Raw genomic sequence first — 17,101 nt, 5'->3', positions numbered from 1 at the left:
GCAAGCTCAGGCAAAAAAAGCCGAGTGCCGATCAATGGATTTGGCTTGCTATGTGCGTAGGCTCAAGGTTAGAGGATGAGTGCCGAGCTGCCGATCGGGTTTCCCGGCAGGCGCAGGCGGAAAAAGCGAGCACCGAGCTTCTGTCGCCATCTCCGGGACTCCAAACGCCCCAGGTACACAGCGGCGGTGGCCGGGTCCCCTCTTCATAGGAACCCTTTGGTCTAGGTGTCCCGGTCCCGTCTCCTCTGGGGCTCAGCGGCCCTTGCCGCGCGGCCAGTGTCTCAGTAGGTGATGGGCGCTGTCAAGTGGCATTGCTGGTCCACAGTTCAGGTTCCCCTGTCTGTGAGGGTACCCACCTTTCTTCTGCGACTCCGCCGGCTATTCCTAGCTCCTGCGACCTCGGTAGCTCTCGCTGCTCCTCAAGCCACTCCATCTCAGTTTGACCATCTTCCTTGAACATTTGTTTTCACCCCATTTCAAATCCTGAGGCGTGTCTGGGCTGGCTTCCTTATTAGACAGGACCTATCCTGGGCCTTGCCTCCGCCACTTTGCCGCATCAACCAATAAGCTTGCCCTTATTCATTTCTCCAGTATCTCCCACAGATTAGGGTAAAACCTACCTCCACACTTTCCCTCACACACAGAAAGCCCCGGACACCTAGTCTCAGTTCATTTCCACTGAAAGATGTTGCAACAATGCCCTTCCCCTGTGCCCAAGATGCTGCCCCAGTTCTAACAGCTACTCTTCCCTACCCTAACCCAGCTAACAGGCAGGACTCCCATGGCACTCGATGTTCATCCTCAAAGCCTGACATGACATTCCCCCATGACAGTCCTTTAGCATCCTGTGCCGTTCCTGTAGAGAGCAGGAAAGCTGTTCACAACGCTCTGATCTCCAGAGCCCAGTTCTTAAGGTGTAAGGGGACCCTTGAGTTAGTGTTGGCTCTGCTTTCCAGGTCTCTTGTGCTGTATAGCTGCCTGGGCCTGCAGGATGTTCCACGGGATCCCAGCTACTCCTGGTGTTGGAGGTGAGTGTAGGCTAAACTGGGAGGAAGGGGAGGAGCCAAGGCTTTCCCTGTTGCAGGGGCTGTTGGGAAAGGACCACACTGCTACGTCCATCCCGTAGTCATTAGGCCCTGGGTAATGACTAGGGCCAGAATTATTTCTGGTGGGAATCTGAGGGCCCCTGCAATACCCTGCTGGGGAGCGAGAATATACTCCAATGTGGTCAGAACCTCTGGCATCCTGAGCAACTCTGGGTCTCCAACTGCATGTGTGAAGCATCTGACAGGCTTTTATTTGTACCAAGTTGTGGTTCTGTGTACAAACTACAGTCATGTTGGCGGGGGAAGAGAGCTAAACCTAGCAATCTGTATGTAGCCTCTTAGAGGCCATATTGGTAGGAGGTGAGGCTGGAGCCCCTATTCTGTGCTTCCCTTTGAGCTCTGTGATACATGGCATGGGAGACACCTTCTTGGGACGTAACTGAAGTGGGCCTGTCCTGGGGTCACCCTTGTCAGCTCCTCCTTGCTCTGTTGCAGCCCCTGGGAACAAGCCGGAGCTGTATGAGGTAGGTAGCAGATCCTCACCTGGCCACTGCAAACACCATGTGGCTGTCACTGGTTCTATAACCACGCCTGGAGATGCTGACTGACTCTTGCCTGCTTTTCCAACAGGAAGTAAAGCTCTACAAGAATGCTCGGGAGCGGGAGAAGTAAGTCTAAGCTGCCACGCACACATGCACATGCACACATACGCACACATGCACACTTGCACCCATCCAGCCTCCATGGCTGGCCCAGCAGTCTACCAAACCCACCACCACACCAATGGTTGGGGAGAACATGGCGTCGCGCTAGGAAGATGGTCCCTGAGGAATATGTACCAGGGATGGAGTGGGAGGTGGGCTGAACTCTGCCATAGGTGCAGAGCAGCAGTTGGCTGCCCTGCCTCTGGACAGCGGCCTGATGGATGGCTTTGTCTTAGGTATGACAACATGGCAGAGCTCTTTGCCGTGGTGAAGACGATGCAGGCCCTGGAGAAGGCGTACATCAAGGACTGTGTCACCCCCAATGAGTGAGCAAGCCTGTGGCGTCAGACATTGATGGCCACCAATCCTCAGAAGCATGTGTCTCCCTTTCATGAAGCTTGTGGATTCAGTAGGCAGCATACACAGAGCCCAAGCTATGAGGGTGTTCATTGTTGCTGCTAGTTTCCGGGCAGGATCAGCCAGGGACCTTCTGTAAGGGTGGGTATGGTTCTGACTTCAGAAGGCAAACTGGAGCCTTGGGCAGCACAGTCTAAGGTATCACTGTCAGGTCTAGGTAGCCAGCATGGATGCTGATGCTTTATCCACAGATGACAAGCCTGTTTGACTAGACCAGGAGTTGCCAGGTGGTAATGGAGGTCTGACACCTGGCAAATGGAATAGACGTCCGCTCTTGTGCTGAGTTCCAGATCGACCCACACGGATCCCCTGTTGTAGTTCTGTTTCTGTCATATTTCCCTGCTCTTGTGCAGAGCTCCCTTCATACATAGACCCAACAGGAAGCCCTTGGCCCTCCTAGCCTACCATGAAAGCTGCTATATCTACAATTGTTGAGGGAGAGCACAATGAGGCAAGCTAGACTGTCCTCAGCCTCCAGAAGCAACCGGTCCCCTCTCTAGGTACACTGCAGCCTGCTCCAGGCTCCTGGTCCAGTACAAAGCTGCCTTCCGACAGGTCCAAGGCTCAGAGATCAGCTCCATTGATGAATTTTGCCGAAAGTTCAGAGTGAGTTAGCAGGTCCTCCCTTCCATCGTGCAGGAGAGGGTGTGGTGGGATATGGTCTGAGAGCCTGGTCCCCTAGAGGCCCTGTGGTGCCCAGTACCCATGTCTGTTCTCCTCAGCTGGACTGCCCACTTGCTATGGAGAGGATCAAAGAGGACCGGCCCATCACTATCAAAGACGACAAGGGCAATCTCAACCGCTGCATTGCAGATGTTGTTTCGGTGTGTCCCACAGCTCCTGGGAGGGTCCTGTGGGGATTAGAGGGAAGGGACTACTGGCCTAGGTCAGTCATAAATGTGTATTCTTGGGGTTTCTGGTCCTAAGCAGTACTCTGGGAGGGCTCACCTCAGCTGTGAGGAGGATGAGAAGCAGCCAAGGAGCCTAAGGCCCACCTGACTGAGTTCCTTCTTGTGAAAGGGACCAGGACCTACTCGGGCAGGACCCTGGCTTGAGGGGGTTGTGTAGGAGTACTTCCCAGATTCCCAGAATTCCTCTCAGAGTTGTGATCCCAAATGTCCGTAGGCCCAGACAGTTAGCAGACAGGTCTTAAGTGTAGCCCCCAAGCAGGAAGGAGCCCCAGTGTGGGGTGTCGGGAGGAACATGGGTGGGGGCCTGGTCCCTATAATTGGCCTACAAGCTATCCCCACTGAGTAAGAGATGCCTAATGTACATGCTCCCCACAGCTCTTCATTACAGTCATGGACAAGCTGCGTCTGGAGATCCGTGCCATGGACGAGGTGCAGAAGTTGGGCAGGGAGCCCCGGGCCTGGATGGAGGGGAACAGAGCAAGGTACAGAGGGTCTCACGAGGGTAGCGCTTGTGTCTGTAGATTCAGCCAGACCTGCGGGAGCTGATGGAGACAATGCACAGAATGAGCCACCTGCCTCCAGACTTCGAGGGCCGCCAGACAGTCAGCCAGTGGTGAGTTGCTCTCCCGCGCAGGCGCAGGGAGCCTCGTGGTGGTGAGTGGGTCTCCCGCAGGAAGCCTCGTGGTGATGTCACAGCCCCTCTGCTCAGACACACTTGTGCCTGTGCCCCTAGGCTGCAGACCCTGAGTGGTATGTCGGCCTCTGACGAGCTGGATGACTCTCAAGTTCGCCAGATGCTCTTCGATCTGGAGTCCGCTTACAACGCCTTTAACCGCTTCCTACACGCCTAAGCCTCACCGAGACAGGAATGAGAGTGGTAGAGATGTGACGACTCAGCCCCCCAGTGTGTCTACATCCGTCCTAGATGCCTATATTGTCAGGATATCACCCACAATAAATATTTGTCTAACCTTCCTGCTGTGGGCAGCTATACTGAGCCCCCGCCCTGTGTGATCTCTCTCTCTCTCTCTCTCTCTCTCTCTATATATATATATATATACATATATATATATATATATTTCTGACCTTGAGTCAGTGCCCTGTCTCCTGGGGCGGGGGGGGGGGGCACAGAGCCCCTGTTGCTCATTGCACACATAGAACAACCTCTGTGAGAGATGATAACTGGGCAGTTATACAGCAAAGACCTGCTTCAGCACCAGAGTAAACTGAGTCAGCGGGGGCCGGTGCTGATGGTACCTGGCAGTGGCTGCTACTGATGGTAGCCAGTAAGTAGACAAAAGGGAAGAATTAAAAAATACACACATACACATTTATTTGGTGGGTGAAGCAAGACAAGCTCCACAAGCAAGCTCCACCAACTTCACACATAGACAGACAGACAGACATAGACATATATACATATACACTTTGGTTGGATGGGGCAGAGCTCCAACCACTTTGTGTGTGTGTGTGTGTGTATGTGTGTATACAGACAGGCATGCATGTACACGTACATCTGGTGGATGGAGCAAACTCCACATATATACATATAAATTCTACATATTTAGTGGATGGAAAGAAATACCAACAACCTTTTCTCCCACAGCTTATATATCCCAGCAAAATCTTTCGCAGTACAGAAGTCACAATGCCGTTACATTCTATTTTTCTCTAAGTAAATGATTACAATAAGTATACAGGCACACACACACACACACACACACACACACACACACACACACACAAATGTTTCCTGAATACCCTCACATGATCAAATGTTTAAGTATTATGGGTGAAAAACAAACATGAAAAACATTCCCAAGAACCGACATACACTGGTAACTAAACAACTCGTTACAGATTAACAAAGTGTAAGCAAGCAAGGTAGTTTTCTCACCCAGTTTCTCTTAACTGACAGGCAGCAATTTGTGGTTACAAAGGAAAAAAAAATCAGTTATCTTGTTATTTATCTTAAAAAGAAATCTTATAAAAATTTTAAAAGAATCACAAATCTAAACTTTTGTATAAAAACCAACCAGCCAGAGCTGGAGAGAAGGCTCAGCGGTTGAGAGCACTGACTGATCTTCCAGAGGTCCTGAGTTCAAATCCCAGCAACTATATGATGGCTTACAACCATCTGTAATGAGATCTGACGCCCTCTTCTGGTGCATCTACAGTGTGCTTAGATATAATAATAAATAAATTTTAGGCTGGACTGAGTGGGGCCGACCAGTGCAAGCAACCTTCATTTCCAGCAACCACATGATAGCTCACAACCATCAGTACAGCTACAGTGTACCCACGGATACATAAAATAAATAAATAAATCTTTTAAAAAAAACAAAACAAAACAGCCATTTCTATTTTAAATCCTCAAGTTGCATAGTTACCCATTAGCAAATTTTATCAGGAAGTTGAGGGGGGAAAAATGGGTACCAGAAATTAATCAACACCTTGATGACCAGCCCAATGTTAGCAAGGGAGTCACATTAGCCAGTGCCAGCCAGGCTACCATTGTTCTTGTTTCCAGACCATAAAAAACCCTCTAGCTCGGCTATTAGTAGTGTGCATTTCTGAAGTACAAACTGTCCCCAAAGATAAGAGCCACTAACAAAAACATCTATTCTCCAAATTCCTTTGTTTGTTTTCCAAGACAGGGTTTCTCTGTGTAGCCCTGGCTGACCTGGAGCTCACCCTATAGACCAGGCCGGCCTCGAACTCAGAAATCTGCTTGCTTCTGCCTCCCAAGTGCTGGGACTAAAGGCGTGGGCCACCACTGCCTGGCTCCAAATTCTTTCTAAAAGTGGTGATCATTGCTAACAATCTACATCTCTAAGTTCTTTCTCAGGGTGGTGGATGAATCATTAATCTCTCCAGCAGCAGTGCCTGAAAAAGACCAAGCACTAATACTGTAAGCGCCAGTGATGCAGCCCGGTGTGGGGCTAGAAGCCCCCACGGAGTTTTCACGCAAGTCATTGACTGTACGGGGTATGGTGGCTGGAAAGACAAGTTGAACAGAACTCTACAATAGCATACATGAAGGTCTGAGGAAGTCCTCAGGATGACACAGAGGGCTCTGCTTCTTGGAGGCACGCCCATTGTGGGTGGGCCGGATTCCGAGAGAGTTCTAAAGCCTTTCACATGCCTCCTAAACAAGCCTCAAGGACTATAGGGACCAGGTGAGTCCTCACAGCCACTGGAATGGCTGGCATCTGGCAACCTACGTGGCTGCCTCCTTGCCTACTGGGAACACCTTCCTAGCAGCCCCTGAGAGCTCTAGGCAGTTGACAGGCTCTGTGAATTCAGTCCAGAGCACCTCCCCTGCTGTCCTGTGCTGAGTTAGACACCATGACTCTGTCATGCGACATTCAACCCTACAAGGTTACTCAACCCAAGGCCTGTGCGGGTTGCTAGACAAACGCTTTGCCACTGAGCGACCTTCAAAGCTCTTGCTTATTTTTGTTTTTTTTTTTAAATCATGCATATGGTCCAGGCAGTGGTGGCGCATGCCTTTAATCCCAGCACTTGGGAGGCAGAGGCAGGCAGATTTCTGAGTTCAAGGCCAGCCTGGTCTACACGAGTGAGTTCCAGGAAGCCAAGGCTATACAGAGAAACCCTGTCTCCCTGTCTCGAAAAACAAAACAAAACAAAAAAAAACAAAAAAAAAAAAAACAAAAAAAAAAAAAAAAAAGAAAAACAAAACAAAACAAAAGAAACTGTAAAAAAAAAATCATGCATATGAATATTTTGCCTCCATGTATATCTATCTGCCTACCACACGCATGATTGGTGACATAGAAACCAGAGAAGGCCTTGGATCCCCTGAAATTATAGTTACAGGTAGGTTTTTTTTTTCTTCGAGACAGGGTTTTTCTGTGTAGCCCCGGCTGTCCTGGAACTCACTCTGTAGACCAGGCTGGCCTTGAACTCAGAAATCCGCCTGCCTTTGCCTCCAACAGGTAGTTTTGAGCTATTATATGGATGCTCAGAACCCAGGTCCTCTAGAAGAAGAGTCAGCCCTTGTAACTGCTGAGCCATCTCTCCAGCCCCTTTGGATTTTTTGAGATGGTCTCACTATGTCACCCACACTGGCCTCAAACCCAATCCTGATTCTGCTTCTCCAGTGATGGAGTCACAGGTGTTTGCCACCACGCCCAGAACAGGCCTGCTCCAACCAACCTCACTTTTGTTTTCTAAGATAGGATCTGCCTAGCCCCAAACTTGCTTATAGGGACCAGGCTGACCTCTAACTCAAAGAGATAAATATGCCTGCCTCTGACTCCGGAGTGCTGGGATTAGGGGTATTCACCGTGATACCTGGATTCTACTTCTTTTCTTATTATCTGTAGCCACTGAATTAAGTCTTGCAGGAGTCCTAGGGAATCACTAACCAGGGAGCACTGTTTTGCTCTATTTTAATTTTGTACTGTGATAACACACAGAAGTTGCCACTTGGACCACATTTCAGTGGCACTGAGTTCAGCCATTGTATTGTCCTTTCCACACCTTCATCTACCCAAGCGAAACCTTCACAAGTAGTAACTCCAGTTCCCGGGTGCTGAAGTTCACCATTTGACTTTTTTTTTTTTTTTTTTTTTTTGGCCCGAGGGAACAATTGTTGCGGCATACAATAGAGGTGAAAGAACAGCTTTCTGGAGCTGCATTTTTTCCTTCTACCACCGTGAATCCTTGGCAAGCTTCTTTACACACACACACACACACCACACCACACACACACACACACACACACACACACACACACACACACTCACCTATGCAGTGAGCTGGCTGGGAATGAGCAGGAGAGGCAGTGTTAGCTGCACGAGGGCTGGCTGTTCTGCCTTTCCGAGCTCAGGCAGGTCCCTCCTTTGAGGGAGAGATCTAGGGAAGCCAGAACAGCCAGGCCTACACAAAGACTTCTCCCTAGGGGATACAGGGAAAGAAAATCAACCTAGTCTTAGCTCTCAGCTGCCCAGCAATGAAAAGAAATAAGAAAGGCAGTTTGGGTATATGGCATCTTCAGAGCTCCATGTAGGGAATGCTCTCAGGTTGGCTCTCCCAGTTCCCAGTCATAGTTCTTCCATAGGACCAGCAAGGATGCTGCATTGCAAGGATGCTAGCCATAAGAAACATTGACATGTGTATGTTCGGAACAGGTCTGAAGCAGTTGACCCGTGAGCTCAAGGATACTCAGCTAGATTCTTTCTCCACCCTGCCCTACCCTCCAGAATACTAGGGGACAGAGTTCGTTAGGCATTAGGTTCATACTCAGCCACACCCCAGAGGGCTAGGGTCAGGACTGGTGTGAACTTGAGTGGAAGAAGGCCACAGTGCCTCTGGGGCTACCCAAAGCCCTCTTCCAGAAGGCCAAAATGCCTTGTGACCCGGGAATTGTCAGTTCCTGGAGATTCCAACCCCTCCTTCAGCCTGCCACCTGGATAGAGATAAGGCTCAGGGGTCAAAGGCTGGAAGGCTCAATGGGGGAGGGGCACAGCTGGGGGCCCCAGCCCTACCTCCTTCTTCTTATGCTCAGGCTTTAGCGCTCACAACAGGGCCTCAAACTCCTACTGCTCAACTCGAACTCTTCCAAGCCCCAAAAGTTGGCTAGGACCAAAGTCACATCTTTGTTTCCTGTTTGTCTAGGTTGGGGCTTTAGCCATTTCCTGGGGATTTTCCCCGAGGGCTGGGGGTGGGGGAGCATGACGCAGCAAGTACCCTGCAGAAATCTCCCATTGTAGCCCATATTGGACCCAGCGGCCTTAGCTCAGGAGCCAAGAGCAGCACCCCCACCCTCACCCAGGCTACAAGATTTGGAATTTGTCTAAGCTGCTTGGGCTGAGAGGCAGCTGGTGAAGGGTGGAGGGAAGCCTAAGAGCTCTCCTGAAAATGTCAAATAGAACGCCCATGTTTGACTTGATAACATCTACGCGCTCAAACCTTTAATCCCCCTAGCTTCTGGTCCAGTGGCAAGGTAACAGGCGAGGGTGATCTGGGCTCTTCAGGGAACAGAGGAAGCCCTGACTGGCAGTTCAGGGTGTGACAGGTTCAAGCCGCCCACCTAAGGACAGGGACCCACCTTTAGCTCCAGCCCCAGGAGGCACCAGCTCTTTCTCCCCAGGCTTTCGGGGAGGATCTGCCACTGGAATGGCTAACCCAGCAGCCAATCACAGAGCCCTGTAGGAAATATCTGGGAGAGGTCTTGGAGCTAGGGCCAAGGCAAGTTGAACCCAGCTCCAGTCTGGCCCCGGACAGTCCCAGCTGTCTCCAGCTAGCCCAGAAGTCAGCACCTCTACAAGGAACGCTTTTGGGGGCCTGAGGCGTGATGCTCCCAAAGTCGGTCACACAGGGACTTGTGTTGGCTCTGCTGGTGGGCACAGTGGCAGTGGCCCGGCCCAGGAACCTGCTCAGCCTGCTCGCCTTGGGCCAGGGTGCTCTGGATCGCCTGGAACTGGACGGCCTGTTAAATACGCTGGTGGCCCGTGTGCACTGCACCGACGGGCCGTGTGAAAAGGTAACACCCCCACCCGATGGGTCCCCCAGCCCCGGCCCCTTCCTGCCCGCTCCACCCTGTGGCAGGCACTAAAGAGATCTGGGCAAACTCCAGGAGGCGGGTCTGGAGGCTGGTGTCTGCACCTGCTGGCAGGCTGGAGCCTCCCTTCCGTTTCTGGGGGGCTTATACAGGCCTGGGCCTCCATCCTGGGACACACAGCTCCATTCCCCCAGGCTATCAAATTTGTGGTGACTCACAGTGACCACTCTCACCTTCAGGATGGGGGAGTAATTGCTGGGGACCCCTTTGTGTAGGCTCCTAGTCAAGCTAACTACAAGGGGCAGAACATGACATAAGATAGCTGATAGAATCCATGCCTGTAGGCTATGCCTGGTAGGCTTAGTCTAGCTCAGATCCTGTCTGTTTGCCCACAGTGTCTGTCTGTGGAGAATGTCTTGGCTCTAGGCAAACCTGACAAGCCACAGCCTGCCCCAGAATCAGTCCTGGAGTCCAGACACATTATTTACCTTAGTGCTGCTGCTGCCCTCTACCTTAACAACCCAGAGAAAACATGCAAGGACATCCAAGCTGGCCTCTTGGCCTCCCATGTGGACGATTACCTGGCCACACTGGAGAGTCCAGAGGCCATGACCCTGGGTCTGAGCCAGCTACTGCAGAAGATTGAGGCCCATGCTGCCAGCCAACCCACCGGGGAGAAGGTGAGGGCCCAGACAGCTTTTGGGGGATAATGACAAGGACCTTAGTGCCATGGAAGGGAGGCTGCCCCAACAAGGGAGATGTCCCACGTGCAGCCTCATTGGAGGTACTTAGGTGGGAATCAGTCTTGTGCACAGTTGGTAGAACGGGGTCTGCGGGAGTCTGGGGGAACCCTTTGGGGGAAATGACAGTCAGGAGAGCTCTGGGGCCAAGGTCATAGGCCACAGTGAAGGGTGTGACTAGCTGGGGCAGCCTAGGTTTATGGTATAGGTAGCTGGTTTAGGGACATAGGCTGATGTCTTCTGTGAAATCTGGGAAGTAACTTGAGGAGGTTGGAGCCGGGCAGTGGTGGAACACGCCTTTAATCCCAGCACTGGGGAGGCAGAGGCAGATGGATTTCTGAGTTCAAGGCCAGCCTGGTCTACAAAGTGAGTTCAGGACAGCCAGGGCTATACAGAGAAACCCTGTCTCGAAAGAAAGAAAGAAAGAGAGAGAGAGAGAGAGAGAGAGAGAGAGAGAGAGAGAGAGAGAGAGAGAATGAACTTGAGGAGGTTGGGAGTTGATGGGAGACCCAGGCAGTGAGGTGGACTCCTGAAGCCAATACTGAGGGCAGAGTTGAAGACAATCTCTTTTACAGACCTGTGTAGATCTTCCCCAACTGCTGGAGGAGGCTGAGGCAGCAGGGGTTTCCAAAAGCGCCGGCCTGGTCTTGACTGCCTTGCTGGATCATGTCATTAATGGGTCCTGCTTCCAAGGCCTGCCTAGCCCTCAGTACTTTGTGGACTTTGTGTTCAGGCTACACAGTAGTGACCCTCCCAATATCACGCTGCATGGTGAGGCCTAGGCTACGATCGTCAGCCGCTACTCTTGGGGAATGGGGGGACAAGGCTGGAGCTGAGCGCACTGACTGCACTGTTTTTGTTTTTGTTTTTTTGTTTTTTGCTTTTTGTTTTTTCTTGCTAGAACTGGAGAATTTGATGCATCACCTTGGGGTGGGTGGAGAGGACCACAGTGACCATGATGACCACGGTGATCATGCTGACCACAGTCATCCGGACAGGAAAGCCAGCCACCAAGACTCTGAGCTCCATACTCCCCACAACAGCAACTCTAGTGTATGGGACACGGTACGCCACTCATGCCATTCTGGAGAAAGAAGACAACCTTCCATGGGTCTGTTCAGACACCTGACTCCTGTCCTGTTCTCTTTGCCTCCAGCTGTGCCTGAGTGCCAAAGATATAATGGCTGTGTATGGGCTATCTGAAGAGGCTGGGGTGAGCCCTCAGGCCTGGGCCCAACTGACCCCTGCCTTGGTCCAGCAGCAGCTAAGTGGAGCCTGCAGCCCCTACCCCACTATCCGTATTCAGGACCAGCTCAGTCAAACAGAGAGTGAGTCCCCCGCCCTGGGTGCTAGCCTCAGGTTATTGGGCTCTAGAAGGGGGCATGAGTTGGCATTGAGGAATGAGGAACCACTAAAGGAGGAAGAGTAGTGGATTTCAAGGCTAGAGGGCCAGAGTAAATAGATTCCTGGCACCTGCTGACGGCATCTCTGTAGAGATCTTGCCCACTACATCCTGCTTGGCTGGACTTGTGGGGGATTGCCTGTCTAGGAAGCAGGGGAAATCTCAGTGTAGACTCACCCACAGGGTATCTCTATGGCTCGCTGGCCACCCTGCTCATCTGCCTCTGTGCTGTGTTCGGTCTTCTGCTGCTGACCTGTGCCAAATGCAGCACAGCCACCCACTACATCATGCAGACCTTCCTAAGCTTGGCTGTGGGCGCACTTACCGGCGATGCTCTTCTGCACCTGATACCCAAGGTCAGCCGTCACTCAACAGGGCCCCCCCCCCCCCACACTGCCCTTTTCCCAGCCTCAATCAAGCCTCTTGTAGCCCTGAAGTTCCCCAGTCAGTACTCGCCCCCTTCTCAGGTGCTGGGACTGCACACACATGGTGGAGAGGGTCACACCCATGAGGAGGAGGTGGGCGTTGGTGGGCAGGCCACCTGGCGCCTGCTGGCTGTACTTGGAGGCTTCTACATCTTCTTCCTGTTTGAGAGCTTCTTCAACCTCTTGTTGCCCAGGGACCAGGTCAGGCTCTGGGGAACCACTAGGTGGGATGGGTAAGGTCTTCACAGGCTCTGACCAGTTTTTCCACAGGATTCTGAGAAAGATGGGCCTTGTAGCCATGGTGGGCACAGCCATGGAATATCTCTGCAGCTGGCACCAAGCAATCTCCGACAGTCCAAACAGACCCATGAAAGCTCTCGTTCAGACTTGGTAAGAGGCAAGTCCTATCCCACATTGAGCCCTTTAGTTATGTATTTGCCTGGGTTCATTCTTGCTCCCGCCCCGGCGCCCCCCAGGTGGCAGAGGAGACCCCGGAACTACTGAACCCAGAGACCCGGCGACTGAGAGCAGGTGAGCCCCAGGGAGTTCCTGGGGGCACTGCAGATCTGGGGTTTGCCCTTAGGCGCGTGCAGAACCTGGCCTACAAGACCCACGCTTGCTATGCCCACAGAGCTGAGACTGTTGCCCTATCTGATCACACTGGGCGACGCGGTACACAACTTCGCTGACGGGCTCGCTGTGGGCGCCGCCTTCTCATCCTCGTGGAAGACTGGGCTGGCCACTTCATTGGCGGTGTTCTGTCATGAGCTGCCCCATGAACTCGGTGAGCTCTGGGACGTGGCTTGAAAGGGTGGGGCTTAGTGAGAAGAGCAATCTATTCTGGAGGTGACCAAGGCCAGAGAAAAAGGGACAAGGCCTTTCTATGAGAGAGGCATGTGATGGGATGGGGGTGGAGGGCGTGGCTAGATGTAGGATGGATTGCCGGACTGCCTTTGGGTGTGTCTGTCTGGGATGTGGGTGTGACAGGCATGGTGGGCTGTACCTGACCTGTGGGCAGAGTTCTCGCTGACTTGTTCCGTTCTAGGGGACTTCGCTGCTCTGCTGCATGCCGGGCTGAGTGTGAAGCGTGCGCTTTTGCTGAATCTGGCCTCAGCGCTCACAGCATTCGCAGGCCTCTACGTGGCTCTAGCAGTCGGAGTAGGCGAGGAGGGCGAGGCTTGGATTCTGGCGGTAGCAACCGGCCTCTTCCTTTACGTGGCGCTTTGTGACATGGTTAGAAAGGGGAAGAGCCTTATGTAGGGGTGGGGAGCTAACCAGGGGCTCCAACCAACTGGCAGCTGAATTGGTGCCATCTTTTCCTCAGCTCCCAGCCATGATGAATGTGCGCGACCAGCGGCCCTGGCTTCTTTTCCTGCTCCACAACGTGGGTCTGCTGGGCGGCTGGACCGTCCTGCTGCTGCTGTCATTGTACGAAGACAACATCACCTTCTGACAGCTCTATCCCATCCCAGTCCTTGTCCCTGTCTGTTGACTCTGCTTTACCTTCTTAAGCCACCTAATTGTTGGCCCCACTACGGGTAGCCAGAGGCTTTGAGCCTCATTTCCTTGCTCTGACTTCAATAAAGACTTTTCAATCAAACCCAACTACACTGTCTTCTTGTAGAGTTTCCTGGTGAAAGCTCTGGGGCAGGCCACTACCTCCATCTTCAGCGTTTGCTATGGACGGCTCCACTGGGGGTCCTGTGGACAGCCAGATTGTCTTTCCTATAATCAAACCTGGGGAACGGTCAGAGTTCTCCAGGATCTGATGGGGTCCTTGTCTCGAGTCAAAACATTACCAACGTTGCTTACAAATATGAGGGAGGGCTCATTTCTGCCATGAAGAGAAGCCTAGAAATGATCAAACCAAAGGACAACCTGTTAATGTGGAGCTCTCGGCAGAATCGGCTATTCCAAATCCCCTTGCATTAGCCTTTGGAGGTTGACATAATTGTCTACCCTAGACTAGGTGCCGAAAGAGCAGAACTTTATTCTCTCAGTTCTGGAGGCTAGAAAACCAAAGGCAAGTTTTCAATCAGGCAAAAGCAATGAATCTGGGGGGCTGGAGAGATGGTTCAGTAGTTAGAAGCACTGACTGCTCTTTCTGGGGTCCTGGGTTCAATTTCCAGCAACCACATGGTGGCTCACAACCATCTGGGATCTGATGCCCTCTTCTGGTGTGTCTGAAGACTGTACTCACATATGTAAAATAAATAAATCTTTAAAAGGAAAAAAAAAAAAAAAAGGTCTGGGTTCCCAAAACATTTCAGCAGGACCAACAGTTTTACTTTTGCAAGAAGGGTGTGCAGCTGTGCTAAATTAAGCAAGCAAGTGAGCATGTTCATAGAAGGTATTGATGGGTTTTTACAATACTTAATTAAAAAGGGTCCAGTCTCAATGTGTGGTTAAAGCTTAGCCTCATATTCCTGCATGGTTGACTGGCAAATGCAGAACAGGGCAGGTGCTAGGGAGAGGTAGACTTGAACTGTGCTAACGGTTAGGCCAGGCATGGAGGTACATGCCTGTAATACCAGCACTCAGGAAGGATAGAGGCAGGTGGATTTCTGCCAATTCAGGCCTGCATGCTTTATAACATGAGTTCCAAGCCAGTTGAAGCTACATAGCATGAGTCTGTGTCAAAATAAATAAAAATTTAAAAATAAAATTTTTCAGGGTAGCTGGAGCTATGTTGAGAGATAGGACGTTGAATTTACCAAGTGGTTGCTTTATTTGCAATGTTTGTTGTCTCTGTTTACATTTTGAGATGTATGTCTTACTCTGTTTTGTTTCTTTGGTTGGCTTCTCTAGACAGGGTTTCTCTGTGTAACTCCTGCTGTTCTGGAACTATATAGACCAGGCTTGAACTCATGAGATGCACCTGCCTCTGCTTCCCCAATATTGGGTTAAAGGAATGGACTACCACCGACCAGAGTTGCTGGGCAACGGGAAGGGGAGGGCAGGCTGTCCTCATCTTGTTTGCCTTCCGCTGGTCCACACAGCCCTGAAGCTCCTCATCTTCTTCCAGCTTCTGAGACAGTCTGTCAGCATCATCCTCTAGAAGAGTAAAGTCTGCTGAGCCTAAGCCTAGGGTGTTCTAGCTCCCCTGATCGCTAGGGCAGAGCAGCCACGAGCAGGAAGGAAGATTCTAGGGTCTGGGAGCTCTGTAGCCAGGTAAAGCAAAGCTGACTCCCAACCGAACTCCACCAGCAGCTGGCTTCAATTAGTTTGTTTAGTTGGGGGGGGATTTGTTTGTTTGTTTGTGTGTTTGTTTTTAGATGGGGGTTCTCCTCGTACCCCTGATTGTCCTGGAGCAGGCAGACTTGAACTCAGATCAGACTGCCTCTGTATTCCAGTGCTGGGAGTAAAGGTGTGTACCACCACCACCCAGCTATCATTATATATTTTTGATTAGCTTGGAACTCAACCAAACCAGCCAGAGCTTTGTACTTCCAGAGATCTGCTTGCCTCTGTATTATAAGCCCTGGGGAAGGGCACGGCTCTTTACCCCAGAGAGATCACTACAACAAAGCAAAGAAATGACTTCACAAAAGTCCAACTTGGCAAACTACTACTACGTAATTTAATGAGTTTATTATTAATAAATTATTATTATTTAATGAGTTTATTGGGTCTACTTACAGCAGAAGAGGTAAAGAGTTATATTACAGGAGAATGATTCAAAAGCAGCGGCATTATCACAAAGCTCACCCAGGAGCTGGAGAGATGGCTCAGCTGTTAAGAGCACAGACTGTTCTTCCAGAGGCCCTGAGTTCAATCCCCTGCAACCACATGGTGGCTCATAAAACATCTATAATTGGATCTGATGCCTCTTCTGGTGTGTCTGAGGGCAGCTACAGTGTACTTGTATACAGAAAATAAATAAATAATTCTATAGGACTTCAGGCAGGCAGATCTCTGAGTTCCAGGCCAGTCCCTGTAGCCAGCACAGTCTAGGCTAACTGAGATATGTCTGGGGAAAAAAAAACAACCAACCAACCAAACAAACAAACAAACCAACCACACAAAGCTCTCCCTGCCTGTATGACCACTCTCACCCCAGAGCTGCAGGTGTTAAGAGCTCCCTCTGGTAGTTTCGGGAATTCTTGAACCTTCTACTGTTTACTTCTGGAGTCTTTTTTTTTTTTTAATTTATTTATTTATTATATGTAAGTACACTGTAGCTGTCTTCAGACACACCCGAAGAGGGGTTCAGATCTCATTATGGGTGGTTGTGAGCCACCATGTGGTTGCTGGGATTTGAACTCAGGACCTTCAGAAGAGCAGTCAGTGCTCTTAACCACTGAGCCATCTCTCCAGCCCTACTTCTGGAGTCTTAAGAACCTGTCTCCAGGAGGAATGTTGATCAATTTCTTCATAACTCAGAGTCTCACTGGGTCACCAGACTGGCCTCAAATGTGCATAGTCCTTGAGAGTGCTGGGGGTTTACATGTGACGTATGATGTCACAGGTCTATTTATTTATTTATTTATTTATTTATTTATGGTATTTTTCAAGACAGGGTTTCTCTGTATAGCTCTGGCTGTCCTGGAACTCACTTTGTAGACCAGGCTGGCCTTGAACTCAGAAATCTGCCTGCCTCTGCCTCCCAAGTGCTGGGATCAAAGGCATGCACCACCATGCCCGGCTTTTTTGTTTGTTTGATGTCACAGATTTTTTTTTTTTAAGATTTATTTATTTATTTATTATATGTAAGTACACTGTAGCTGTCTTCAGACACTCCAGAAGAGGGAGTCAGATCTCGTTACAGATGGTTGTGGATGGTTGTGAGCTACCATGTGGTTGCTGGGATTTGAACTCCGGACCTTTGGAAGAGCAGTCAGATGCTCTTACCCACTGAGCCATCTCACCAGCCCGATGTCACAGATTTTAAGAGTATTGTTTTTCAAGATTTTTTTTTTTGAGACAG

General features: G+C 50.7%; 2 protein-coding genes across 4 annotated transcripts; both read left to right on the top strand.

Annotated features, from left to right (window-relative positions):
• Positions 1 to 77: 77 nt before the first annotated feature.
• Vps28 (vacuolar protein sorting 28) lies at positions 78 to 4,076 on the top strand. 2 transcript variants are annotated; one of them, NM_025842.4, is made up of 10 exons: positions 78 to 173; positions 957 to 1,028; positions 1,542 to 1,570; positions 1,677 to 1,714; positions 1,987 to 2,076; positions 2,668 to 2,773; positions 2,890 to 2,991; positions 3,454 to 3,507; positions 3,600 to 3,691; positions 3,812 to 4,076. In NM_025842.4, exons 2-10 carry the CDS (start codon positions 992 to 994, stop codon positions 3,927 to 3,929), a joined length of 666 nt encoding a protein of 221 aa, NP_080118.1. In that variant the 5' UTR covers positions 78 to 173; positions 957 to 991; the 3' UTR covers positions 3,930 to 4,076. The 2 variants fall into 2 exon arrangements, with proteins under 2 accessions (NP_080118.1, NP_001292597.1); NM_001305668.1 differs by having other exon boundaries at positions 1,444 to 1,570.
• Positions 4,077 to 7,655: 3,579 nt separating this feature from the next.
• On the top strand, positions 7,656 to 13,779 carry Slc39a4 (solute carrier family 39 (zinc transporter), member 4). 2 transcript variants are annotated; one of them, NM_028064.3, is made up of 12 exons: positions 9,292 to 9,589; positions 10,003 to 10,287; positions 10,923 to 11,118; positions 11,249 to 11,412; positions 11,504 to 11,675; positions 11,933 to 12,105; positions 12,217 to 12,375; positions 12,445 to 12,564; positions 12,651 to 12,705; positions 12,806 to 12,958; positions 13,220 to 13,407; positions 13,499 to 13,779. In NM_028064.3, exons 1-12 carry the CDS (start codon positions 9,401 to 9,403, stop codon positions 13,625 to 13,627), a joined length of 1,983 nt encoding a protein of 660 aa, NP_082340.1. In that variant the 5' UTR covers positions 9,292 to 9,400; the 3' UTR covers positions 13,628 to 13,779. The 2 variants fall into 2 exon arrangements, with proteins under 2 accessions (XP_006521490.1, NP_082340.1); XM_006521427.2 differs by lacking the exon at positions 10,003 to 10,287 and having other exon boundaries at positions 7,656 to 9,589.
• The last annotated feature ends 3,322 nt before the right edge of the window (positions 13,780 to 17,101 follow it).

This window comes from Mus musculus, chromosome 15 (genome assembly GCF_000001635.26).
Source record: "Mus musculus strain C57BL/6J chromosome 15, GRCm38.p6 C57BL/6J".
NCBI classification, from domain to species: Eukaryota; Metazoa; Chordata; class Mammalia; order Rodentia; family Muridae; genus Mus; species Mus musculus.
Note: the sequence above shows the minus strand (reverse complement) of the source record. Positions and strands in the feature narration are given on the sequence as shown.